This window comes from Thamnophis sirtalis, unplaced genomic scaffold, assembly GCF_051295495.1.
Source record: "Thamnophis sirtalis isolate CommonGarterSnake01/CBP01778 unplaced genomic scaffold, rThaSir2_p1.2 scaffold_12, whole genome shotgun sequence".
NCBI classification, from domain to species: Eukaryota; Metazoa; Chordata; class Lepidosauria; order Squamata; family Natricidae; genus Thamnophis; species Thamnophis sirtalis.
The window spans coordinates 62,679,325-62,704,708 of record NW_028261392.1 but is presented as its reverse complement, the minus strand read 5'-3'; the positions used below and the strand labels follow the sequence as shown (position 1 = coordinate 62,704,708).

At 43.5% G+C, this 25,384-nt stretch overlaps 2 protein-coding genes across 2 annotated transcripts in view; one reads left to right on the top strand and one right to left on the bottom strand.

The window, feature by feature from the left end:
- NMNAT2 (nicotinamide nucleotide adenylyltransferase 2) overlaps window positions 1-12,314 on the top strand; it is a 72,325-nt gene extending 60,011 nt beyond the window's left edge. Inside the window, exons 5-11 of the mRNA XM_087726971.1 lie at window positions 419-545; window positions 2,516-2,596; window positions 4,897-4,941; window positions 6,278-6,354; window positions 7,215-7,316; window positions 9,857-9,924; window positions 11,718-12,314. Of these exons, the coding sequence (XP_087583097.1) occupies window positions 419-545; window positions 2,516-2,596; window positions 4,897-4,941; window positions 6,278-6,354; window positions 7,215-7,316; window positions 9,857-9,924; window positions 11,718-11,820 (603 nt within the window). The 3' untranslated portion in view covers window positions 11,821-12,314. The remainder of the gene's footprint in view (window positions 1-418; window positions 546-2,515; window positions 2,597-4,896; window positions 4,942-6,277; window positions 6,355-7,214; window positions 7,317-9,856; window positions 9,925-11,717) is intronic.
- A 3,910-nt stretch (window positions 12,315-16,224) lies between these two features.
- Window positions 16,225-25,384, bottom strand: part of LAMC2 (laminin subunit gamma 2) — a 69,186-nt gene continuing 60,026 nt past the window's right edge. Inside the window, exons 19-23 of the mRNA XM_087726965.1 lie at window positions 24,632-24,746; window positions 22,419-22,618; window positions 19,368-19,526; window positions 19,164-19,263; window positions 16,225-17,368 (exon numbers count right to left, since the gene is read on the bottom strand). Of these exons, the coding sequence (XP_087583091.1) occupies window positions 17,118-17,368; window positions 19,164-19,263; window positions 19,368-19,526; window positions 22,419-22,618; window positions 24,632-24,746 (825 nt within the window). The 3' untranslated portion in view covers window positions 16,225-17,117. The remainder of the gene's footprint in view (window positions 17,369-19,163; window positions 19,264-19,367; window positions 19,527-22,418; window positions 22,619-24,631; window positions 24,747-25,384) is intronic.

The window sequence follows — 25,384 nt, the reverse complement described above, 5'->3', positions numbered from 1 at the left end:
AATTACCTCCTATACTTGCACAACTGTTCCTGACGCCTATTAGTTCTTCGGTGCCGGGCATCCAGGAACAACTCACTGCTGGCGTCCAGATCACTCTCCCTTGTCTCCTCCCCACTGGTCCAAGGCTCAGATGCCTCCTGGTGGCCAACCAGCCTTTCTGCACCCCGATCGGAGTCAGAACCCTGTCCAGGATCCTCCATATCCTCCAGGGCCCCTCGCTGTCGGAGTCTGGTGGCAGCTCCAACGACTCCTGCTGGGCCACAACAGATACCTATGAACCAAACATATGAAAATCCAAACTAACTTCGATTAGCCACTTGTCTGAAATGATATAATGTCTTCTGTTTGAGCTGGGGTTTGGACTAGAAGTCCTCCAAGGTCCACTCCAGTTCTCTTACTCTGCTGTTATTTCTTCCAGCGAGTTACTGGTTGTATCCTGTCCAATGTGAACACACCTTCGTTGACCCCAGTGGTTGGACAGCCCCAGAATGAGACCCCACAACCTATTTACCAGAACAGCAACCTTTCCAACAAGCCAAGTGCAGGTAAGACAAAATGGAAAGCACAAATGTAGAAGCTCTTGGATATACAACCGTAATAAATGGGGTAACCCAGGTGAGAGAAGAGAACCGAACCTGTGATGGTGTTTCCTGTCTCAGGTGCCAAAATAATTGGCCAGATTAGATTTTTGGCACTTTGACATCTGGAGGGGAAAGCCGTGTCCTGTTCCACCCAAAATGAGCAAAATGTTTCAGTCAGACTTTCTCATTCATCGTGATAATCTGTACTCAGGATAGCTGCCAGTCCCTAATTATAAACCTTCCACTAAAATGCATGTTGAGACATTTCAGACGTTCCTCATCCTTTCATCTGCTTTTTTCTCACCTTTCTGACTTGGCACACCTGGTTTTGCTCTTGGCTTCAGCAGGTGGTAGAGAGAGCGCGTAAGAAAAATTGGAGAAAAACCGACTGGAACAGCTGCTTGGAGTAGGTTTAATGACACAGAGAGAATTTTTGTCTTGCAAAACCACTAGCCCTAACTATCCAAAGAGAACCGAATATTAAAATATTTGCTTTCAAATATGAACAACTGCTGGGGGCAGAGAAAAAAAAGGGGGCAGGGAAATAGATCAGAGGTGGGTTCCTACCAGTTTGCACCTATTCGGTAGAACCAGTTCGTCAAATCTACCGAACCGGTTAGAAGAGGTTCCACCAGTGGACCCGGAAAGCAGGCCACACCTACAGAAGAGGTTCCAAATTTTTTTGAAACCCACCACTGGTCCTTGGATAGGATTATTCTACCCTATCATGCTCATATTTATAAAACTCAGTGCCTCTGTGAAAGGTAAGGATGACTACTGCGTTTGTGGTGCAATCAGAACATTGCGTGTGTTGAAGTTGTTGTAACACAAACCAAAGATGCCTTTAAAAAACAAGTTTACATCATATTCTTATGCATGCCAGTGCTGTGTGTGAGGTAATTTAAGGTGGTTCTGACAAGTGTCGTCGGCATCTTCATATCCGGTCACATGGGCAGCAAGCCACTCCCATCCGGTCACATGGGCGGCAAGCCACTCCCACAAAGGAGGCCACACTCACAGAGTAGGTTCGAACAATTTTTGAAACCCACCACTGGTTCACCATCACTGGTTTAGCATCTCTGCATTGATCAGCCCTCATGTTCTAGCATTCTGAGATACATTACGATATCTATTTATACTTTATTAGAAAATCTGTTTTACTTTACTTTTAATGTGTGCATGCTCAAGATGATATACTATTTTTAAAAAAATCTATTTACACTTTATAAACAAATCTGTTCTACTTTACTTTTAATGTGCATGCTCAAGATGATATACTATTTTTTAAATAAAAATAAATTAAACTCAGTAGCTTAATAATAGCTGTAACTGCTCATTAGCTAGAAATGCCTGTTGAAGTATATGGATTTGGGTTTATACTTTATCGCATTAGCTAGAAATGGCTGTGGAAGGAAATGGATTTGGGTTTATACTTTTTTTACCACATATTATTTTCATTGTTGATTTTAATTATTTAAATCTTTTTAAGTATCTTTGTCACTGAGTTTCATTTTAAATGAATGTTTTATTGTATTGGCAAAATAACTCCGTAGTTGGTGCTCTAAGTTAAATAAATATTTGAATTATAACTTTTAAGCACATGGGTCAAAGTGAATTCTTGTTATATACTTAAACTGCAGTGGGGAAAATTGCATTTTAGTGATTTCCATATGAATAAGAGGACACATGTTTTTGCTGTACAGTTCTCAGAAACAAATTCAGGTTCTCTGTTGGGGTTGCCAACAGGAGCAACACTTTGTCAAAACAAGGATGAAAAAAAAATCTGGTGATCAAATCACAACCCACATATGTTATTTTAGATTGTACAGGGGAAGCCACTGAATGAAGGGGAAATAATGTTTCATTGGTAAACCATAGTGCTTCCAAGCTGTAGTAAATGCTGATTTTTTCCTGTTTTATCCTTCTTTCCTTAGCAAAACTTTTGGGGAAAGTGGGAGAAAGCCTTAGCAGGATTTGCTGTGTTCGTCCCCCAATGGAACGTTTCACTTTTGTGGGTATGTTGTTGAAAACGGGTTGTCTGCAGCCAGCTAAAACTTGTGACCTGTGACTGAAATTAGATTCTTTCCTAGCTGTAGATGACCAGGCTGATCCTGAGGGAGGGATCAAACAGGTCATCAGTCACGAGTCCCTGTGTGCCCACCATAGATCTAAGTCTGGCCCACCTTGAATGCCTTCTTAATTCCCACTCATTTCCCTGGGGCTGCCCTCATTTTCATGGGGCTGTCCTTGAAGAGCACCCGGAGGCTTCAACTGGTCCAGAATGCGGCTGCGCGGGTTATCATGGGGGCACCAAGGTGCTCCCATGTTACACCCCTTTTAGGCGGCCTGCACTGGTTGGTGGTTCTCTTCCGGGTGCGATTCAAGGTACTAATTATGACCTTTAAAGCGCTCCATGGCTTAGGCCCAGGGTACCTGCGAGACCACCTATTGCCACCGGTAGCCTCCCACCGTCCAGTGCGATCCCACAGAGTTGGCCTCCTCAGGGTGCCGTCGGCCAGACAGTGTCGGCAGACCCCCAGGGGGGAGAGCCTTCTCTGTGGGAGCGCCTTCCCTCTGGAATGAGCTGCCCCCGGAGCTTCGTATAATCTCCGCCCTCCGGTCCTTCCGACGCGCCCTAAAAAGTTGGCTTTTCCAGCAAGCCGGCCTGGCCTGAACAAAACTAAATAAATGATTGATCATTGTTAATTTTAATTCGATTTTTTTTAAAAAAATGTTATTGTCAATTCTAATTGGGTTTGTTTGGGATATTCTATTTTTTTTTAACTTTTGTATTACGTGTTTCTTTTAATGTTGTATGCCGCCGTGAGTCCTTGGGAGAAGGGCGGCATATAAATCTAATAAACCTAAACCTTACCTTTAGTAGCTCAGATTTTTGTAGAGAGTTTAAGCTTACAATAAATCTTTATACTCATCTGAACTGCCTGAATCTCTCGATTTCCCTGGTGCTTGACATTAGCTTTTCCTGTGGAGATTGTTTGTTGTATAACTAAATAGAGCAGAATAGAATAGAATCAAATGATTTCTACCTACAATAGCTGATGATGGAAGTATGTTGGGCCTCTGGCAATACCAGCCTGCCTCAATTTACCCCAGGTATTTCGAGGACTGAGCTGAACACCAGAGGTGGGTTCCTACCGGTTCGCACCGGTTCAGTAGAACCGGTTCGTCAAATCTACCGAACCAGTTAGAAGAGGTTCCACCAGTGGACCCGGAAAGCAGGCCACAGAAGAGGTTCCAAAAAATTTTGAAACCCACCACACACACACACACACACAGACTCACACAGACAAAGAGAAAGAGAAAGAAAGGAAGAAATAAATAAAGAAAAAAAGAAAGAGTGAGAGAGAGATGAAAGAAAAAAGGAAAAAGGGACAGAGAGAGAAAAGGAAGGAGAGAGAGAGAGAGAGAGAGAGAGAGAGAGAGAACACATGGCTGGCAAGCCACTCCCACCAGGTCACATGGCCGGCAAGCCACTCCCACAAAAGAGGCCACACCCACAGAGTAGGTTCAAAAAAAAATTGAAACCCACCACTGCTGAACACTATATGTGAATTACCTCGGATGTGTTTCAGAAAAGTTGGATCAATCCAAATTAGGACTGAACATGACTTTTTTTACTATCTAATATGATACTTGATTTTCAATTTTTCAGGCATCTTTCAGGCTCAAAAATCCTCTGGTGCCAATACTGAATTAAACCTTTGATATATTCTGGAGTTCAGAAGAATCTATTAATTAATTAATTAATTAATTAATTAGACTTATATACCGCTTCATAGAGCTTTCAGCTCTCTCTAAGCGGTTTACAGATTTTTAGCAAATTGCCCCCACAGTCTGGGTCCTCATTTCACCCACCTCGGAAGGATGGAAGGCTGAGTCAACCTTTGAGCCGGTGAGATTTGAACCGCTGAACTGCAGATAACAGTCAGCTGAAGTGGCCTGCAGTACTGCACCCTAACCACTGCGCCACCTCGGCTCCTCTTAGGGACATACTAGATATGGAGGATGAAGTAATTGAAATAATGCATTCAGCATTTGGGTTCACATTTGATCTCCTGCTTCATTCCAGCCACTGTTATTATCACTACTTAGAGCAGAACCCTCATTTAACTGTAATTCCTTTTAATTAAACCCTTTATAAAAAGTGCTCTAAGTACGATTGTGAAAGGGCAGGATAACTGATTGTGTAGTAAGAGTTGCTTAGTAAATATAGGGTTTTTTAACTAAGAGATTTACCTCATTGTAGGTCATCCTGTGAAACATAATTTCAGCATTTTCTTTTCTTGCCTTCTAGATGAAAATGCTAATTTGGGGACTGTGATGAGATATGAAGAGATTGGTAAGTGAGCATCATCCATAGGATTGTAAAAGTGGGTATACTCGCATATCAAAGGGGCAGAAGGATTGTGGGTACTTTATTGCACAATTGATGTTGGTATTCGTTGGGAAAACAACGCATACGTGCAAAGATTGGGTAGGCTATGGGGGCTGTAATGCACGATGGGGAAGACTGGAATGATGTCATCTACAAAGATACTACTGAATTCTGCAAAAACTCTTGAAAAGCTGTGCATTACTTGGAACTGATTTCAGTCAGTGCTTTACAGGGCGGGGCATAACCTTTTCCTAGGGGGTCACAGCAACACTTGTAATAACAACACAAATAATTCATACACCATTCGAAAGCCCATCAAAAACTGAGTTTATTGACACGATTTAATAGTCAGTATGACCACCATTAGCCCTTCGAACAGCATTCAAACGAGGTGGATAAGAACACAACAAATCTTCAAACAGTTCCGTTCGATTTTCCAGATTTTTCAACACAGTTTCCAAATTCATTCTCAAAGTTTCAACCGAATATCAATTTTGACATTCTTGGGCTGTTTTGTTCCAATTATCAGTAACCCAATCCGGATGACGTTTCAATTTGTTTGCAATCCATTTTCGATTGATAAACGTCGCTCCAGCATCGCGAGCCTCTCGAAAGGCAATGCATTTTATTCTGTCAATGATCCTTTGTTCTTCCGAATCGAATTTTCCAGCCATTCTTAAAGCAAATTTAACATTTAATAGCTCATTCAATTCAGTTTTTTATGGGCTTTAAAATGAGGTGTCGCGGAAGTTGTAAACTGCTGTCGATCTTGCTGTGACCCCCTAGGAAAAGGTTATGCCCAGCCCTGTAGAGAAGTGGTCTCCAACCTTGGCAACATTAAGACTTGTGGACTTCAACTGCCAGAATTCCTGAGCCAGCTTTGCACAATCACAATTTAGAGTGCCATCTCAGCCTTGAACTTGAGGCCCGGGACATGGATGAGCTGCATGGAAGTGAAGGCATCTGCTTGGAGGAGACTGCAGCTACTGAGATCTGAACATGCCTGTAGAAGCTGTAGTGAATGGGCCACACTGCCACAATGGGATACTGGCCAGGCTGGAGCATGTCTCTCTGGGATTTTGTCTGACTGAGCAACTGAGATCAGTAGTGGAAAGAGAATATCTTTCCAGTTGTAAAATCCCAGTGATAGAACTCACAACACAGAAACTGCAACTCTCTTTTAAAGCCTGGTCTTTTCTGCTCTTCTTCCTTTTTTCAAGTCTTTGTACCAAGGCAAAGAGATTAGTGGGGAGTGGTTATCCAGGGGGAACATCTCAATAGTTGAATCTCTTTTCTTCAGAGCTTCGAATCTTGCTGCTGTGTGGAAGTGATCTTCTGGAGTCCTTCTGTATTCCAGGCCTTTGGAATGAAGCTGATGTGAGTACATAACAGAAGATGGTCAAAGCTGGGATCTTCCTTCCTTCCTCCCTCCCTTCCTCCCTTCCTTCCTTCTTTCCTTCTTTCCTTCCTTCCTTCCTTCCTTCCTTCCTTCCTTCCTTCCCTCCCTCTCTCCCGCCCATCCTTCCTCTCCATAGAGGAAGGTGGCACAGTGGTTAAATGCAGCACTGCAGGCTACTGCTAGATCAGCAGTTCAGCGGTTCAAATCTCACCGGCTCAGGGTTGACTCAGCCTTCCATCCTTCCGAGGTGGGTAAAATGAGGACCCAGATTGTTGGGGGCAATATGCTGACTCTCTGTAAACCGCTTAGAGAGGGCTGAAAGCCCTATGAAGCGGTATATAAGTCTACTGCTATTGCTATTGCTATTTACACACAGTAAATACTGATTTAGCAATATATACTTCCTGGGGAGTTTTGTTAACTTTGTGATGGCTTGGGAAATCATAGATTGACAGTCTACTTCCACTTTCTCTGTTCGTGGCTTCCTTTCCCCCAGTTCTGACAATAGTAAAAGGACAATGGTGATTTTTACAGTGCGTTTAGAGAGGCCTTTGTTTGTAATATAAATAAATATAATTTCATATTTCAGTAGTAGGAGTTTATTAGTTGATTCCTCTTACAACCATATAAAAAAATAGACAGCTCTTGCCAAATTTATTTTAAAATGATTTACCCACAAGGATTTGGGTAAGGAGTTGATTCAATGTTCTTATGAATGCATATGCTGGTTCAGCCTTTGAATTGGGTTTTCTCAGGATCTAAGGACTGCAATTCCTTTTAGGAGAAAGTTTCTGTAAATATACGCTTCCATAAAATATATTCATTCTAATTTAAACAGATGGAGGTGATAGTGGGAGACTTTGGCATTGTTGTGGTGCCACGGGATGGTGTTGATACCGAGAGAATCATGAGCCACTCCTCTGTACTTCGCAAGTATAAAGTAAGTTTTATTGTTTTTATTCTCCTAAAACTGCAGTAATTAATGGAATTTAGGCGGGCACTCAATCCTGCTTTCCTGAACCTCCCCTGGTTGCATACGTGTCAGCTCTCCCAGGTAAACCAGACAGGACACATGACTAGATGAGATAATTCTACTCCATTGTAAAGATTCAGTAAAATGATCTTGCAAATCTGAAGATACAAACTTCCTGCCACCATTCTTAGCTGCCCGAACAATTATGGCAGATTCTTCCGAAATTTCTTCCTCTGAACATTAATCCACTGGGGCTCCTGCTTCTCTTGTCTGATTGTTTCCTAGGCAAAATCTCTTTCTCCAAAAACCCCAACATCACCCACACACATTCCATTACAATGCAGTTGCCCATTTCAGGTTCTTCTACAATAGGGGCAGAGGTGGGTTCCTACCAGTTCGCACCTCTTCGGTAGAACCGGTTCGTCAAATCTACTGAACCGGTTAGAAGAGGTTCCACCAGTGGACCCGGAAAGCAGGCCACACCTACAGAAGAGGTTCCAAAAAAATTTGAAACCCACCACTGCCACAGACAGACAGACAGACAGACACAGAGAGAGAGAAGAGAGAGAGAGAGAGAGAGAAAGAAAGAGAAAGGAAGAAAGAAAGAAAGAAAGAAAGAAAGAAAGAAAGAAAGAAAGAAAGAAAGAAAGAAAAAAGAAAAAAAGAAAAAAGAAAGAAAAAGAATGAGAGAGAGAGATGAAAGAAAAAAAGAAAAAAGGGAGCGAGAGACAAAAGGAAGGAGAGAGAAAGAAAGAAAGAAAGAAAGAAAAAATAAAAAAGAAAGAAAAAGAATGAGAGAGAGAGATGAAAGAAAAAAAGAAAAAAGGGAGCGAGAGACAAAAGGAAGGAGAGAGAGAGAAAGAAAGAAAGAAAGAAAGAAAGATAATGAGAGAGAGATGAAAGAAAAAAGAAAAAAGGGAGCGAGAGACAAAAGGAAGGAGAGAGAGAGAAAGAAAGAAAGAAAGAAAAATAATGAGAGAGAGAGATGAAAGAAAAAAAGAAAAAAGGGAGCGAGAGACAAAAGGAAGGAGAGAGAGAGAAAGAAAGAAAGAAAGAAAGAAAGAAAGAAAGAAAGAAAGAAAGAAAGAAAACACATGGCCGGCAAGCCACTCCCATCAGGTCACATGGCCGGCAAGCCACTCCCACAAAGGAGGCCACACCCACAGAGTAGGTTCCAAAAATTTTTGAAACCCACCACTGAATAGGGGGCAGGAACCCTACTAGAATTCTGTCTTCTAGGTTTCTGAAAAGGTTACAGCCAGGGCAGTAGAAGAACTTTGCCTGGAATTGTCTAAGTGGGAAAAACTTTGGATATTTAATCAGAAACTAACAATGGCTGCGGCGTATAAAGAAAACCTGTATAAGATGTTCTACAGATGGCATCTCCCACCCAGCAGGGCTCTCCAAAATGTTTAAAAATCTGGCCCCAAATTGTTGGAAGTGTAAAAAAAACACCAGGCCCTTTTTATCATATGTGGTGGACGTGCAATGAGGCAAAAAATTATTGGAAAATGATCCAATCATGGTTAGAACAAATGGTGGGAGACCAAATCTTGTTTAAACCGGAAATTTTTCTCCTAGGTATAATACCAGAGGGGTTTAAGAAAGAGACACTTTATTTAATTATACATGTACTAACTGCGGTGCATATAATTAATGCACAATATTGGGAAAAAAGAAAACACACCACCAGAGCTAGATATAATCAGAAAAGTGTTGGCCTGTGCGGAAGCAGATAGGTTCACTCTTGAACTTAAAAATAAAGGGGGAATCGGAATATTTTGAAGTCTGGAGTAGATTTTATGACTGGTATAAGACAAGGGGACAAGACTGGAACAAACTCTATATACTGTGATTGGGCAGAAGGATGGATAATGTATCAAGTAGGCTAATTGTCAATAGTTGTGACTAGCTGCATATAATGTGAATGTATAATCACTCCGACTTCGCGGTACTGCATTATTTATATGTAAAAATAATAAAAATATATGGGGGGGGAAAAGAAGAGCTTTGCCTGGAAACAGTGTCAAGTGTCGTGGAAAACAGGAGATGCATCATTTGAAATGAGAATAAAGAGTTTGTTTGTTTGCTTTTCAGTAGCTTTTCTTTCTTTTTTTTAAAATTCTGCTAACTAGCTGGAATCCAATACTTTCAGAGATTTACAATTCATTGGCTTTTTTTTAAAAAAACACTAAAATGATAAGAGTGCAATAAATACGAGGTTAGTTTAAAATAATTTACAGTGAAAGGCAAATCCCTCAGTAAAAATGTTCAACTCTTGTGCTCAAAATGCCGATTCAATACAACTTCACTTTCCTCTATTTTTTAAAACATAGAGGTCAGAAACAATGGGGCGGGGTTTGTTTTTTTTTGGCATTCTAAGGTAAGGGTGCCATCACTGAAAAGGCCCTTCTATTGAGTTTACAAATCTTAAATGCCAATATCCTGCTTCAGTGAGCATGTGGAAAGAATTCGTGCTCACATCCCTGAAAATGTTTCCTCCGCAGAACAATATCCTGGTTGTGAAGGACGACGTGAATCACCCAATGGCTATTGTCAGTTCTACTAAAAGCAGGTGAGTGGGGGGGAGAAATGGGCTACGACTGGGGAAGGTGACTTACTGGGAAAGGAACAATGTAGCAGCAAGATAGTTGTTAAGAAACTGGTTTGGTTCAAGGGGCAGCCATCTATTCAAGGATAATATAGATAGTTCTCGACTTATAGCCATCCGTTTAGTGACAGTTCAACATCACAACAGCACTGAAAGAAGGGACTTAAAACTAGTACACCCACGTCACACCTATCCTCCGCGAGCTGCACTGGCTACCGATCGGTCTCCGGATACGCTTCAAAGTGCTAGTCGTAACTTATAAAGCCCTTCATGGTATTGGACCTGGGTACTTGAGAGACCGCCTGCTGCCAATTACCTCCCAAAGACCCATTAGATCTCACAGGGTCGGCCTCCTCCGGGTTCCGTCTACCAGCCATCTGGTAGTAGTCATCTGGCTACTACCCGGGGGAGGGCCTTCTCTGTGGCAGCTCCGGCCCTCTGGAACGAACTCCCCGCAGAGATTCGGACCCTCACCTCTCTCCAGGCCTTCCGAAAAGCCGTCAAAACCTGGCTTTGCCGGCAGGCCTGGGGTTGATGAGTTCCCCTCCCCTCTCGACCTGTGTGGTTGTGTGATTCTTGGCTATTTTAACTATTTGTATTGTGTTCTATGTTTCCCCTTCCCCTTTTGAGTTGTTCGCCGCCCTGAGTCCCTCCCGGAAAAGGGCGGCATATAAATAAACCAAATCTAAATCTAGTCCTCACACTTAACAACTGTCGCCGCATCCCTACGGTCATGTGATCAAAAACCAGAGGCTTAGCAGCTGGCATGTGTTTATGACAATTGCACTGTCCAGAGAGCATGTGATCGCCGTTTGCAACCTTCCCTACTGGCTTCCGACAAGCAGAGCCAATGACTGCCTGATTCAGTGGTGGGTTTCAAAAAATTTTGGAACCTCTTCTGTAGGTGTGGCTTGCTTTCCGGATCCACTGGTGGAACCTCTTCTAACCGGGTTGGTAGATTAAGCGCTGCCTTGTCTCGCAGCCGGGGCCGCTCCGGGCCGCCGGCCGCTGGCACACACTCCTGCGAGAGCCTCTGTGTAGTGCCGGGAGGCCGCGGAGAAGCTTCGCTCTGCTTCTCATCCAGGCTTCCCCCAGAGGTGATCCGGGACTTCCAGTGGCGGAGCCTGGAGAAGCAGGCTGGGGTAGCGGGCGGGCGGCAGCATCGGGGGTGGCGGGGCATTTTGCATCACGGGAGCCGCCAAGCGCCTTTGCTGCAGACCCGGGCGCTTGGCTGCTCCCGCGATGCAAATTCCCCCCCCCCCCGGCCGAGGCCGACCGCTGCCCTGCTGAGCTGCTTCGCAAAAGGATGCCCAGCTGAGCCTCACCAGGTATAAACCTCACCGCACGTCACTGCTGTGGAACGACCTACCCGTAGAGATCTGGACCCTTCCCACTCTCTCAGCCTTCCGAAAAGCCACTAAAACCTGGCTATTCTGGCAGGCCTGGGGCTGTTGACTTCATGAATGAGGTCCAGTCCCACCTAGATTGAGTGTATGGTGCGTTGTTTTTTAAATTGTTTCTTTTTATTTTTAACTCCTTATTTTAATTTGTTTCTGTAAGCCGCCCGGAGTCCTACGGGATTGGGCGGCATATAAATTTATTAAAAGTTAAGTTAAAGAGTCTCTTAGAAATGGGCCAGCTAGCAAATTATACAGGGTTAGCCTAGGAAGAACCAGAAGATGGGTAGGCTGTCTGGCTTTAATGTAACTTGATTAATGCTTTCTCTTCCTTCTTCTTTCTCTCCCCACCCTTCACAGACTGGCCCTTCAGCATGGCGATGGGCATGTGGTGGATTATCTGTCTCAGCCCGTCATTGACTACATCCTTAAGAGTCAGCTGTACCTGAATGCCTCCGGTTAAAGCTTTTTGCTGGCATCGTGGCAAAGCTGCCATGTGGCGCCACCTTCCTATGATTGTTCATCACGGTTCTCTTTCTCACTCTTGTTTCTTTTCTTTTTTTTTCAATGCCTCTTGCGTGCATCTGCCTATTCCACTCCGATTTTTCTCTCCCCGCAGCCCCGGGAATTGCTGCCTACAGCTAACAGCCAAGTACATATGCCATCAAGCCACCCTTCTCCCCCTTGAAGTTAGGAAGGGAAAAGGGTAAAGAATATCAGGCACTATTGCTTATAGGGAGAAGATTTGGATTGCCCTTCCCAGCATGCAACAGAGGAAACAACATTACCTGACTTTCCAGCATGGTTTGGAAGCAGGATTGGTGGCTCTTCTGTTTCCCTTCCTCTCTCCTCCCTCTGTTGGCTAAATAAATCTCGGTCGGGCTCTTTATTTTTACTGTTTCTCGTTGGCTTCCTCAACACCCTCCCATCCCCCCTCACTCCCAAATTGGCTTTTTTTTAAATAATTGCCACCCTTTACCATGACAATGAGCTTATTAAAATCTAAAAACGCCCACCAGATATTTTAGGTCGTTGATAGAAGAATTTCAAAACGAACACACACAAAACGAGAGAAAGCAGAAAAATAGAACCTTAATGCTTTTCTGCGACGGGAAGCTTTTTTTTTTAAGGTTATTGGAGAAAAGGGGTTAAAAACCTCAGTTTCCTTCATCTTTAGCATTTCTCCCTCCCCTCTCTCCCTCCCCCCCCCCATTGTAAATAGATATCTGTTCCGGAAAGAGAGGATGACATGTTTTTTTATTTTGGTCGCTGTTGTATACTCTCGCGTCTTTTTTAAAAGGAGCATTTCTTAAAAGTGGAGAAAGAGCCACAGAACCCAGGTTCTCTTGAATGATAGTTAGCGATGTGGCCCTCAGTTGTCTGTTCCTGGATTTTCATGTCCTTCAGAAACCCATTTGGAGTTTAACTACTTGTCATGGTGTACCGTGGCTGGTTTTGTTAATTGTAGGCTCTCTCCATTCATCATCTTCTTCTGTCAAGGAAGTTCATGTATATTTCTTGTGGGCAGCAATTGTACATGGTCCTACACTCTGGCCTCTTGTTTTCCATGGATCTTCTTTCCCTTGACGGAAAGAAACTTCTGCTCGAGTTTATGCTGTAAAATAGACACTTTACCCTCCCTACGAAAAGCAAATCCTCTCCCGAAACACAACAACAGTGACAGAAAAGCTGCCCTACAGCTGGAGTAGGTTAAATGGTCCACCAATACTGCTGTTTAGTAGCGTGCGCATGTTATGGACACTTGAGAGGGACTAGGATCATTAAAGAACATCAGTGTGGCAAAAGGCAGCCGTGACCCGTCAAATGCGCGCCCGACAAAAGCGCGGCGACAAAAGCGCGGCGAGAAAACAGTGAGGACGAAATCGCGCCCACAGAAGCGCGGAGATAAATGGCCGCCGACGAAAGCGCGATTAGGGTTAAGGTAAGGGTTAGGGTTAGGGTTAAGATTATTACGTTGTTTTCGCGTTGTTTGTTGATGGCGCACTTTCGTCGGCACGCATTTATCAGCACGCTTCTGTGGGCGCGATTTCATCCTCGCTGTTTTCTCGCCGCGGTTTTGTCTCCGCGGTTTTGTCGAGCGCGCATTTGTCGGTGAACCAAGGCAGCTTCACAATGAGGAAAACAGCTGGGGGGGTTTCTACGCTACTGGCGGTGTATCACACAGAGCAGGAGGATCCAGTTCAGCGATGGGGAGGAACCTTAGTGACGATCCTTTTTATGAAATAATAATAATAATAATAACCTGTTTATTTTGTGCTGTGTGTTTATTCATTTGAAACGAGTTTGCCTGTTTCAGACTGCAAAGTTAGAAGTATTTAATTAGGAAGGACGGAACTGGTTTTTAAAAAAAAGAAACCAGAAAGATGGGGGATTTTTTTTTTAAGAAAAGAAAACAAAGTTGAAGTGTTACCGTGTTTTAATACTCTTCTATTTATGTCGTTTCTCTCTCTTTTTTTAAAAAACAAACTATATAGCCAGGGACGCACTTTAGTACTAAGATTGATGTGGGGGGGGTGGAGGAATGGGTTTCTAAATTAATGCCCATTGCAAGAATTAATGTCAGTGCCTGCAATCTAAACCGTACCCTAAAAAAGTTGGACTATCACGATCAGCATTTACATCTGTGGCTATCATGCTACTCTTTTATTCTCACAAATGTTGTTTTTTTATATATAAATAAGAAGGCTGCAGAAGTAGCACTGGGGGGAAATAAAAATACCAGATGGCTGGTAATGTCATGTGGATTTCCCTGTGAAATGTGAGCAAACAAGGAATGGCAAATGTCCTTCTGAATTCCTTGTGCGCACAATCTCAGATGTGAGCTGTTGTTTATGAGAACCAGCTGCCATCCAAACAAGCACTTAGAAACCAGACAGAACAGCTGAGGACAGAGGTGTCTTGATGAGGCCCATCCTCATCGTTCACCGTAGCATCCAAAGCATTGAGTACTCCTGGGTGCTCACTGCTAGCATAGGCCGATGTATAAGAGACAGTGTCTTTGATAAGAATTTTTCTACTCAGAGAAGGCTTCGATAGCCTACATTACTAGATAAATTGCCCTCCTGCTGTCCTGTGAGATATGTCTCATATCAGCTACAACTTCTAAAGCACTTTCTCATTCACTTCCTGCTGCAATCCACTGTTGGTTTTAATGCCAAGCTGCAAGTTTCAACGCCCACCAACCCCATAGTCAACCCTGTGTGCGCGCATGTGTGATTCTGTCTCTGTGTGTGTGTAAACCTAGCCTTCCCAAAAGGCGTAAAGGACAATTTTGGTTGGACACACAAACAAGTAAGGAAATAACAGGATGATCTCTCCGTTTCTCTGAACAAAAAAAAAGATGGGTAATTGGGGCCACTTTCCAATTTCATCCAGTTTAGGACAGCATGCCTTAGAAACGTAGCATTGTGATACAGATGATGTATATAAAGTCTTACTACCGTACTCTTTGCCTTCATATTCTCAGTTATGCTTATAGTTGTGGGGGGGGAGAGGGGAGCAAGTGTAGCATCCATTTGGAGCAATGTTTCCAACTTTAGCAATTGTGGAGGTGTGGACTTCAACTCCCAGCATTCCCCAGGCTTCCAGGAGCTGAAGTCCATACCTCTTAAAAGTTGTGATTTGGAGCATGCCGGAGTGGGATTGCTTTGGCAAAAGTTGGAGATTTGACTATCAGACTTGATTTACCTTGAGACAAAATATGGATTTTTAGCTACGCAGGGAAGGAAGGAAAATTCTTTGTCGTTACAGAACCTGCCCTTTTAAAACTAAAACTTTTGCTTTGTTTAAAAAAAAAAAATGTTAAAAGGAAAAAAAAGATTTGAAAAATGTCAGTTTTACGCTGATGTAATATGCTGGAGTTCGATCATTATTGCTAAAATGGTCACGAGATCACCAAGGCAATGCTGAAATTGGGAAAAAAAAATGTTTAAAAAAGATATCAGAAATAAAATTACGCGAATTAAATTTTTGTGGGCTTTTAATGTCGCTTTGATATTAGGAAATTTGGGAGCATATTTTCTGTTTGCAGTATGACAAAAGGTTTCTTCTGTCCTTACAAAAGATTAAAAACAAACTGCGGTAGAGATAGTGTTCAGCTGTAAAAACATCCTACGCTGAACACAATTGCAGCATTTTGTGTAGAAGCAGAATCCTGTTAGAAAGCAATACATCGTAAACATATTGTTTTTTTCCGAAATCTCTCAAATTAAACCCTTACATAATGGCATAATTTATATTTTTATGGAACAAATAGATACCTTGCTTTTACGTGGTCTTTCCATTTCAATTTTTCCTGTAAGAACAAATTTGTTGGGAGTACTGTACCCCTAGACTCAGAGACTGTGACCGACCCCCCCCCCCAAATTAATGGTGGGGGATAGATTTCATTGGTGTAGACAGGAGTGTCAAACTGGTTGCCTGTAGGCCAGGCGTGTCATGCACAGGCCACACCCACCCCAGCTCCACGCATGAGGAAAATGTCACGTGACGACAACATGACGCTGCAAGTTTGACACCTGTGGTGTAGCTGAATAGTACTTTACATACCTTGCAGTAGGGGCCCAGATATAATTGTTTGCAAAGGAGTGTCCAAAATACCTGAATGAGGTTACCAGTAAAAAGATTAAAGTCTGTAAGGTTTCTTCCTGTTGGGTTTTATTGAATCATTTGTTCTAACTAAGGTTGTCTGAGAGAGTAAACGGATTACTGTTGTGGCCCAGCAGGAGCCGTTGGAGCTGCCACCAGACTCCGACAGCGAGGGGCCCTTATGAGTCGGCTTTGGAGGATGTGGAGGACCCTGGACAGGGTTCGGACTCCAAGCAGGGCGCAGAGAGGCTGGTTGGCCACCAGGAGGCGCCTGAGCCTTGGACCAGTGGGGAGGAGACAAGGGAGAGTGATCTGGACGTCAGCAGTGGGGAGGAGCCAAGGGAGTTGTTCCTAAATGCCCGGCACCGGAGAGCTAATAGGCGTAAGGAACAATTACGCAGTTACAGGAGGTTATTGCACTCAGCTGGTGGTCATTAGGCTCCTCGCCAGACTATAAAAGGAATGCTTGTGCACACGCCCCTTTTTGCAGAAGTCAACGCATTAACTAATGTTGGAGAACAGTATTGTGAGCTTGGCAGTGGGGGAAATTGTTTTTTGAAAAGAAAAGGTATTTCTAGGACGCTTAGTGGAAAAGTTAATTATTCATTGCCTAGAATTTTGATAATAGAGCAGAATAAATTTAGCAGGGTGCAGCAACATCTATTTTCTTCTGCGGAATCACAATTGAAGAAAGGAAGATCAAGGGCTAAATAAAGCGGAGACTCATGGGGTAGATGAACCTTCTAAGATAGCACCGTCAGGTGAAACCAGAAAACTACATAGGATTTTATATATTGGAAGATACATATCCTACCTATCCAGCCTCTTCCACACTGTGTTCTTTACGGCTGGCTTCTCTTGTCATGTCAAAAGTTTGTTTCCCCCTTGAGTGTGGGGGCTTGATTGACATTCCCTTCAAATTGTGCTGCCGCTGAAAGGTAGCTGTTGCCTCGGAAGGCAGAGTAAGGAAATTGCCCTCCCAACCGGATGAACAGACCTTCCAAGGGGACTTGTTCGGTGGAGTCACAAGCCGCCATTCTTGTAAGGCAGGCATCTCTTCATCTCACACCAAAATCATTTGTCTAAGCCTGATGTTTGTCCATGGCTTGGTAAATGGGGTTGGTGAAAGGTCTGCTTTCCCACCAAGGTCTATCAAGGTCTCTCAATGGCTTGTACATTGTAACAATTTGGAGGAAGCGTATCCCGAATCACCTCCAAGTTCTTGATATCTGCAAGGATCTCAGTAATGGTACTATCCAGTGTCTGGACTCGAAGCTTCTGCCGGCCGGTTGTTTCCTCCAGTTGCGCCAACATTTTTTTCAACTGATTGTTTCTTGTTCTGGCGTTGCCAAGATCAGTTTCAAGCTTGTTCACACTTTGATCGTCCACATCCTCTAGTTGTCCTAGCAAAAGAGTAACAGAAGAAAATGTTCTGCTAAACCCATAATTCCAAACTCCTGCATACGTAGCTGCCTCATCCTCCAAGAATCAAAGCCACTGAAGTCGTTAGCCAATGGGCAGTTTTTTTCTGAGATTCCTCTGGGAAATGACAAGGTTTATGACGAACATATCCTTGAGAAAGGCAGATAACCTAGACCCTTTCCAATATGATTTAAGATCTGGTTATGGGACTAAGACAGCAGTAATAAAACCAGAGGTGGGTTCCTACCAGTTCGCACCTATTTGGTAGAACCGGTTCGTCAAATCTACCGAACCGGTTAGAAGAGGTTCCACCAGTGGACCCGGAAAGCAGGCCACACCTACAGAAGAGGTTCCAAAATTTTTTGAAACCCACCACTGGTCCTTGGATATGATTATTCTACACTATCATGCTCATATTTATAAAACTCAGTGCCTCTGTGAAAGGTAAGGGTGACTACTGCGTTTGTGGTGCAATCAGAACATTGCGTGGGTTGAAGTTGTTTTAACGCAAACCAAAGATGCCTTTTAAAAAACAAGTTTACATCCTATTCTTATGCATGCCAGTGCTGTGTGTGAGGTAATTTAAGGTGGTTCTGACAAGTGTCGTTGGCATCTTCATATCCGGTCACATGGACAGCAAGCCACTCCCACAAAGGAGGCCACACCCACAGAGTAGGTTCGAACAATTTTTGAAACCTACCACTGAATTAAACTATGTTTTCCTGAAAATACAATCTACTCCAAAAGTAAGTCCTAGCTTGATATTTTCACATGCACCCAATATAAGCCCTACCTCACAAATAAGCCCTAATTAAGATGCCACCCACTCCAGGGTGCATAGATAAAATAGCAATAGCAATAGCAGTTAGACTTATATACCACTTCATAGGGCTTTCAGCCCTCTGTAAGTGGTTTTCAGAGTCAGCATATCGCCCCCACAGTCTGGGTCCTCATTTCACCCACCTCGGAAGGATGGAAGGCTGAGTCAACCTTGAGCCGGTGAGATTTGAACCACTGAACTGCAGATAGCAGTCAGCTGAAGTGGCCTGCAGTACTGCACTCTACCCACTGCGCCACCTCAGCTCTGTGAAAAGTTAGGCTTTTGGGTAAAATTCAAACTGCTGGTTGTCATCTATAAAATTTATCTGAGTGATAAATTTGCTAAACTGGCTTTTAAATTTTAAGTGAATATGTTAGGTGAAGCTAAAAAAAAATGAAGTGAAGATTTCAACTGCTTTTTATTAAATGCAGGCATAATATTATATATATTCTCTATCATTGGATTGGTACCTCAATAGGGTTACTTTTGTGAAATAGCCCAAATACAGTAAATGAAGAATACACATTGAATACTTTGATAGAATATTGTAAGAATTCAAACGATGATGAAATTATTTGCCCTCGTGTTCAATATGGCAATAGCAATAGCAGTTAGACTTATATACCGCTTCATAGGGCTTTCAGCCCTCTCTAAGCGGTTTACAGAGTCAGCATATCGCCCCCACAGTCTGGGTCCTCATTTCACCCACCTCGGAAGGATGGAAGGCTGAGTCAACCTTGAGCCGGTGAGATTTGAACCGCCGAACTGCAGATAACAGTCAGCTGAAGTGGCCTGCAGTACTGCACCCTAACCACTGCGCCACCTCGGCTCTCAATGATCAACACGTTTGTTGTTTCCTGTTATCATTGACTTAACCCGATTGACTTTTCTTGAATCATCCACTAACAAAACCAAATTATGCTTTAGCCATGAGTGGAAACCACTTTGCTGCTTACCTATCATGCGCGAAACATCTTCTAGGAATCTGAGTGTGTCTTGGACAGCATTTCCAGTACTGGCAGCATTGGTTTTGGCTCTCTGGGACGCCTCAGTTATCTGGAGGAATATCAGCAGTAGGATTATCTTAAGTAGGATTTCTAACAGAAACAGAAGTTTCTTCAAAGCACTCCATTCTCAAAAAGGCAGAGTTGGAAACTTACGCCTTGAGCCATGGAGGCGTCCATATCAAGCGCCTTTGCCTTTTCTTGTAGTTCTTTCCCCACGAGATTGACCTCGTGCTTCAGAGACATGATCCCACTCTCCAAGACAAGGACCCCATCTGCTGTCCGGTTTGCTTCAAAGGCTAGCCTTCCTATCTCCTGGAAATGCAAATACAAGGGGGGAAAATATAAGAAAATCAACAGAGGATATATTTTTTTTTTATATATAGCAATAGCAGTTAGACTTATATACCGCTTCATAGGGCTTTCAGCCCTCTCTAAGCGGTTTACAGAGTCAGCATATCGCCCCCAACAACAATCCGGGTCCTCATTTTACCCACCTCGGAAGGATGGAAGGCTGAGTCAACCTTGAGCCGGTGAGATTTGAACAGCCGAACTGCAGTCAGCTGAAGTAGCCTGCAGTGCTGCATTTAACCACTGCGCCACCTCGGCTGTTCAGAATCCATATTCTGATGGATATTTGAACAAAAAAAATTGGTGGCTTGATACGCAGAAGGATTAAGCAATTGTAAAAATTTTCAAGCAATCCGACAAATCTGAGACACTAACACCCCCTCCCCAAAATCCCCAAAACAACGGTTCTATCACATACCTCTTTTATTTTACAGTTTTACACCCCACATTTATGTAGAAGTCCAAAACTCCATACGTAGTGCTCCTTCTTCATTTTTTCCCATTTTGTTTTTGAATTTTTATTTTATACACATGAGCACATCAACAGAACACATAAACACATTAACAAAAATAACCATATAACTTAAAAACAACATAGGAACAATAAGTTCCATCGTATATCATACAGCAGTTCCGAATCGGTTTCTTTGCAGTTAGTGTTTTTCTTTCTATACATTTCTATCTTGCGTTCATAACCTCCTTATTCGTTATCCATTTTTATGTACATTTCTTTATTTATTTATACTTAGCTACTTATGATCAAGTATTATTTATCTATATTGTGCTTTATATTTTTACTGTCATTTATTCTTTTACATACAGTTATAGGTATGCATTCACATAGTTATTCTTTTTCTTTGCCATTCTTATGTTATTATTATTCCATTTAAAAGGTTATAAAGTATAATTTGGAATGTATTGTTTACCATCCTTCACACCTGCTATGACACCACCTTATTTTTTCTCTTTCTTTTCTTTTCTCCCTCCCTTCCTTCTCTACTTCCTTTCTTCCTCTTCTCCTTCCCCTTCTTCCTTCCCTTACTTCTCCCCTACTCCTACTCTTCTCCTTCCTACCCTCTCACCTTCTCTTTTTCTCTCTTCCTCCCTCCTCTCCTTCTCTTTCTCTCCCTCCATTTTTTCCCATTAAAGCCCTGGGAGAGGGAGATAGACTGAATCAGTTGATCACTCCAGTTCCTGCCAAATACTTCTATCCCATCTATGGATAAGGTGAAAGCTGCTATAACAATAATGGTAAGTGTTGTGGCCCAGTAGGAGCTGTTGGAGCTGCCACCAGACTCCAACAGCGAGGGGCCCTATGAGTCGGCTCTGGAGGATGTGGAGGACCCTGGACAGGGTTCCGACTCCGAGCAGGGCGCAGAGAGGCTGGTTGGCCACCAGGAGGCGCCTGAGCCTTGGACCAGTGGGGAGGAGACAAGGGAGGGTGATCCGGACGTCATGCATTGGAGCAGTGGGGAGGAGCCAAGGGAGTTGTTCCTGGATGCCCGGCACCCAAGAGCTAATAGGCGGAAGGAACAGTTTGAGCAGTTACAGGAGATAATTGCACTCAGCTGGTGGTAATTAGGCTCCTCTCAAGACTATAAAAGGAATGATTATGCACACACCCCTTTTGTAGGAGTCAACATATGCACTAAAGTGGGAGAACTTTGGGGGCTAGCTTGGCAGGCTGGATTGCTGCCAAGGTTAGTCTGGGCTGGATTGCTGCCATGTCTTGTCTGTGCTGGATTGCTGCCAAGGTCCTGTCTGTCTGTTAATAAAGTCCTTGAAGTATCTTTGTCTCGGCGTGCTTTGATGTAGGACGAGGGGGGGGGTCAGAACAGGTAAGCAAATCAAATGAGAGATGGGAAGTCTTTGATGTAAATCTAATTTTGCCAGAATATGCCCAGTGGTCTCTGACAAAGTAATATTTCCCAGTTTCAATTGTCCATCCACAATGTGAGATGATTATTTATATGTGTGTTCCCTACCTTTATTATTTTTACAAATATCTGAAGATTGTGAACAGATCCAACACAGAGCCGAGGTGGCGCAGTGGTTAGGGTGCAGTACTGCAGGCCACTTCAGCTGACTGTTATCTGCAGTTCAGCGGTTCTAATCTCACCGGCTCAAGGTTGACTCAGCCTTCCATCCTTCCGAGGTGGGTGAAATGAGGACCCAGACTGTGGGGGCGATATGCTGACTCTGTAAACCACTTAGAGAGGGCTGAAAGCCCTATGAAGTGGTATATAAGTCTAACTGCTATTGCTATTACTATCACAGCTCTAGATCAAATTGACTCTCGATTTTTCTGACCTCTAACAGGTTTCTTTTAAGAGTTGAATACATGAAAGCATCTGTGACAGATTTCTGAATCATCTGAAGTTGTATCCAAATGCTAAGAACTTTCTATAGTTGCTGAAGTTTTGAAGGGCATCATGCTAGTCAACCTAAACCTTCAAGGATATAAAGTCAAATGAAAGCAAATCAAATTGTCATCCATCCTCGAGCTCACTAGTTCTTCCATATCCAGATTTCTAACCCTAACACTCTCTTCCACTCCACTCCCCGGGGGAGAGCCTTCTCTGTTGTAGCTCCAGCCCTCTGGAATGACCTCCTTGTGGAGATTCGGACCCTTACCACCCTCCCGGCCTTCCGCAAAGCCACCAAGTCCTGGCTGCTCCAGCAGGCCGGGGGGCTTGTGAAATATCCAGCCCCACGGTAACTGTGAATGTTGCGTATTTTAAAGTGTTGTTTTGTTTATTTATCCCCTTCCCTTGTTTATCGTAAGCCGCCCGGAGTCCTTCGGGAGTGGGCGGCATACAAGACCAATAAACTCAACTCAACTCAACTCCTCTGTACCTGATCAATATTCCCAGCAATCTCCCTTGCTTCGCCAGACATTCTCCTGGCTGACTCTGCTTCGTTAACAGCTTTGCCCAAGGTAGCTTCTACACGCCTCAGTTTTTCGCGGGCGCTTGCAACTTTGTTGATGATGAACGGTAATCTTTGTAGAGCATTCAAGGCTTCCTTTTGCTTGTCACCTACTTGAAAATTAAAATCTATAAACAGAAGGTGGAGAAAATAAAAATAAATGTTACAAAACCCCAAACGGACAGAGTAAGTTATCTTTTTTTGTGTGTCTCAGCTTTCTTGAATTATCACTTTCTAATACTCTGAGAGTAAAAGTTTGGGTAGGCTAAGGAGGAAAATTGTAGGAGATATAGAATAAGGTGGACGTCATGGAGAGAACTGGAGCCAGATGTTGTGACGTTGCAAGTTTAGAATCTGAATATCAAGCGCAGGGCTAAAATTTCCCACCCTCTAACTCTGGATATTCATTAATTTGATTTGTACCCTGCAGTGAATTCTCAGGACAACTTGCCAAAGGTGATCATAAACCATCAACTATAAAATTTAATCCAAAAAATCCAGCCCTAAAAATTTGATTAGGAAGCAGGATCCAATCTGGATCAGTCACCAGGACAAGAGAGGTTTAGTCTTCTGAGCTAGAGCCAGGGGTGGGTTCCTGCCAGTTCTAACCTCTTCTATAGAAGAGGTTCCACAAATCTACAGTGCCGTTTAGAACCGGTTCCAGCTCCCTCCCCTCTCCCCACATCATCAAGATGAAGAGCGAGAGGAGGAATTCTGGGAGTTGAAGTCCACAAGTCTTAAAGCTGTCAAGTTTGAACACCCCTGGGTTTTTTTTTCTAAAGGGTTAGGGGTGCAAGGGTCTTGTAACCTGACAGCTTTAAGACTTGCGCGCTTCAAATGCCAGAGTTCCTGAGCCAACATTTTGGTTGCTAAGCAAGAAGTTGTTAAGTGAGTTTCACCACATTTTACAAGTTGGCCACGCTCACCCAGTCACTGTAAACCGCTTAGAGAGGGCTGAAAGCCCTATGAAGTGGTATATAAGTCTAACTGCTATTGCTATTGCTATAGATTCTCCATCACCCAAGTCATGATTGTCCCAAAAGTGCTTTTTCATTAGGCAACTGGGCTTTGAATACATATCACTTCTCATCCAAGAAGCTTCTTCATTCAACTGAAGAAGTGAAGAAGCTTCTTGGATGAGAAGTGAAACTTCTTCAAGCAAAAACAAAAAACAAAAGTCCAGTTGCCTTTTGAAAAAAGCACCTTTGGGACCATCTTCGTGGCTCTAACCAAATTTCTCTATCTATACAATTATGTTATGTTTTCCTTACACCAGTGGTGGGTTTCAAGAAAATTTCGAACCTACTCTGTGGGTGTGGCCTCCTTTGTGGGAGTGGCTTGTCAGCCATGTGACCTGGTGGTAGTGGCTTGCCGGCCATGTGTTCTCTCTCTCTCTCTCTCTCTCCTTCCTTTTGTCTCTCTGTCCCTTTTTCCTTTTTTTCTTTCATCTCTCTCTCACTTTTTCTTTCTTTTTTCTTTTTTTCCTTCTTCCTTTCTTCCTTTCTTTCTCTTTCTCTCTCTGTGTGAGTCTGTCTGTCTCTCTCTCTCTCTGTGTGTGTGTGTATGTGTGTGTGTGTGTGTGTGTGTGTGGTAGGTTTCAAAAAATTTTGGAACCTCTCCTGTAGGTGTGGCCTGCTTTCCGGGTCCACTGATGAAACTTCTTCTAACCGGTTCGGTAGATTTGACGAACCGGTTCTACCGAACTGGTGCGAACTGGTAGGAACCCCCCTCTGCCTTACACACACACTCACACACACCAAACTTTTTAAAAAGAATCCAATAACTGATTGAAATAAACATCACGTTAAAGAATGTAAAGAATTGAGCAGCTTTTTTTCTTGAGAGCCGTGGATTCACATCACATTCATGTGATGTGAATCCATTTCTTGTTAAGCTTTTACATGATCATCATAGCTATTTCTAGCCTGTCCTTCAATGACGTTCTCAGCCATTTGTTACATACAATAAAATTGATTCCAAAAAGGTCCTTTGAAGTATGTAAAACCCCACATACAGTGTATAACCTCTGTAGTTTACACCAGCTTTGTCATCCCACCAGATCACCGAGCAGATGCAGAGATGAAACACCTCCCAAGGCCCATCAGAAACTTGCCATTTGTTTAGACCCATGTGAAACTCACCCCTCAGTTTCTTCAAGAGATTCTCAACATCATTGAAAGCAGAATCACCAGCATTCACGGCCTGCTGGGCTTTTTGCTTGGCGAGGTTGACACGAGACAACAATTGAACTGAGGACTGTAAGCAGAAAGGAAGACGAGCATGAAAAGGCACAGCCTGAAAATTCAGTTCTACACCTATGCTATGTACTATGTAATAAAGGGTTTGTTCTGAACCCTCTCGTCCCACATCAACACACACTCCGAGCCAAAGATAAGTTACGGCATTTAACTAACAGACAGACAGGTCCTTGGCAGCAAACCAGCACAGATAAGCCGTGGCAGCAATCCAGCCTGCCAAGCTCACAATAATGTTCTCCGACATTAGTTCCTGCGTTGACTTCTGCAAAAGGGGCGTGTGCACAAGCAGTCCTTTTATAGTCTGGAGAGGACCCTAATGACCATCAGCTGAGTGCAATTACCTCCTGTACTTGCGCAACTGTTCCTGACGCCTATTAGCTCTTCGGTGCCGTGCATCCAGGAACAACTCACTGCTGGCGTCCGGCTCACTCTCCCTTGTCTCCTCCCCACTGGTCCAAGGCTCAGGCGCCTCCTGGTGGCCAACCAGCCTCTCTGCGCCTTGCTCAGAGTCGGAACCCTGTCCAGGGTCCTCCACATCCTCCAGAGCCGACTCATAGGGCCCCTCGCTGTCGGAGTCTGGTGGCAGCTCCAATGGCTCCTGCTGGGCCACAACAGGGTTTGCCTACTAGGGACCTT